This window comes from Propithecus coquereli, unplaced genomic scaffold (assembly GCF_000956105.1).
Source record: "Propithecus coquereli isolate 6110/MARCELLA unplaced genomic scaffold, Pcoq_1.0 Scaffold84, whole genome shotgun sequence".
Lineage (NCBI taxonomy): Eukaryota > Metazoa > Chordata > Mammalia > Primates > Indriidae > Propithecus > Propithecus coquereli.
Window position 1 is genome coordinate 1,255,828 of NW_012154618.1, and position 1,999 is coordinate 1,257,826.

General features: G+C 28.3%; 1 protein-coding gene across 1 annotated transcript in view; it reads right to left on the reverse strand.

Moving 5' to 3' along the window:
- The window catches only part of ATRNL1 (attractin-like 1), a 739,312-nt gene that overhangs the window by 495,676 nt on the left and 241,637 nt on the right, over window positions 1–1,999 (reverse strand). Inside the window, exon 21 of the mRNA XM_012663875.1 lies at window positions 791–843. Coding sequence (XP_012519329.1) covers window positions 791–843 — 53 coding nt within the window. The remainder of the gene's footprint in view (window positions 1–790; window positions 844–1,999) is intronic.

Genomic DNA, 1,999 nt, shown 5'->3' on the forward strand with positions numbered 1-1,999 from the left:
TGATAAAGGACTTGTACATAGAATAAAGTATCCTGAAAACTCATTAATATAAAAACAAACAATCCAATAAAACAGTAAGCAATCAATTTAAACAGATACTTCATCAAAAAAATATACATATGGTATACAATTACATGAAAAGATGTTAACATCATTAGTCATTAGGGAAATGCAAATTAAAATGAGAATTGGATAGCATTACGCACCTTTTAGCATGGCTACAGCTTAAAAGATTAACAAACTGTACAAAGGGTTAAAAAATGTGGAAGATCTGAAAGTCCCATACACTGCTGGTGTGACTGTAAAATGTTATAACCATTTGGGAAATAGAGTGGCTGTTTCTTAAAAAGCTAAACATATACCTACCATATAATCATTACCCAATGAAAGTATCTGTTAGTACAAAAATCATTGCAGCTTTTTAATAATGGCCAAAATTTCCCCCTGTAAAAAAATCTATCACAAAATTCTATTTGTTTAAAAATTAATCATAATGACAAAGATTACATTAAAATCACATGAGGTTACTTAACTTCTATACTTTGTTCCATGTTCAGAATAAGATCTATTGCTATTTTAGTCCCAGAGTAGAAAAAATTACACCAAACACAATTAAAAGAATATAGCAAAAAGACATTGCTTTTCTTAGATATATGGAGTTGCATTACAATATTTAAGAAATAGAAATTGTACATATTAATGCCAATTTTAGTTATTCAAGATGACTTTTATTATATGAAACTAATAATATAAACCAATTATTTAAAATGAAAAATACACAAATACTTACAATAACATGTTCCTCTAAGTGGATTACCAACATAGCGATTTTCAGAGTCACATCTGTAGAAACATAAAAACTGATTTAATATTAAACAATGTAATTCAAAAGCCTCATGTTTTTCTTCAGGCAAAAAATGTATTTATACTTTACATTAAAACATCTTAAAAACTATATAATCAAATTTCAAAAATGAGTCTTCAAAATAATTAATTGTAGAAAGCCTACTTCATACAATAATTAATTGTAGAAAGCCTATATATGAGTGGAATTCTATCTACAAATACTATCTACAAAATACTCTTTACAAATTAGTATTCCACTGTCCCCTTTTATAAAAAAAACATAGTTAAGAATGATGGTAAAATGTACTTTCCTCATTCCAAACTATATAATTTATTTTCTAATATTGCAAATACCAACTCTTGTAACTCTGTATTATTTAAGCTTATAAACTCATGATTTCAATAAATTAAAATACTGCTTTCTCTTGTCTATAAACAAAAACATGTTACTGAAATACTGCACTACATAAGATATAATTATTAAAGATGGTTATATCCTTTATGCAAATCTATAATAAAAATTGTCAATGTTTATGATCATAATAGAATTGCATATTTTATTTTTGCCTGTAATACTGGCACTAAGGTCCATAGAAAATATATTTATTGATGCATACTTTTATCCAACCAACATAGAAGTTAATCAAGCGAAACAACGTTGCTTATGACCAGGAACTGCTATATAATTTGAGGGAGTGGGAAAGGATACTACGAAATGAAGACATAAATTTCTTTTTAAAAATTATTAAGAAATTATAAGATGGCCACAGCAAAGCATTAAACCAAGTGTGATGCCCATCTAAGTATGGGAACCTGTGCAAATTCACGGGCTACACACCCATGAAGTTGGCCCTACTTATGACAACCAAGCTTTAAGTGTTGCAGATATTGGAGGCATCCTTCTATCTTAGAGCATAAAACTCTGATTTAAGTACATTGGTTTTAAGACCAAAATGGCTTTTCTTAATAGGAATTTTCCTAAAAGCTTATGCTTTGAACTCATTTTTAACTTCAGAGAATATGGAGAAGGAATGAAAACTGGTTGTGCTCATCTACTCTGAACTTGAAAACCTGTACTACTTAGGTGACTAAAGACATGATAATATAACCAGAAATGTTTAGAATAATTCTACGGCAAATAATATATTTGTTT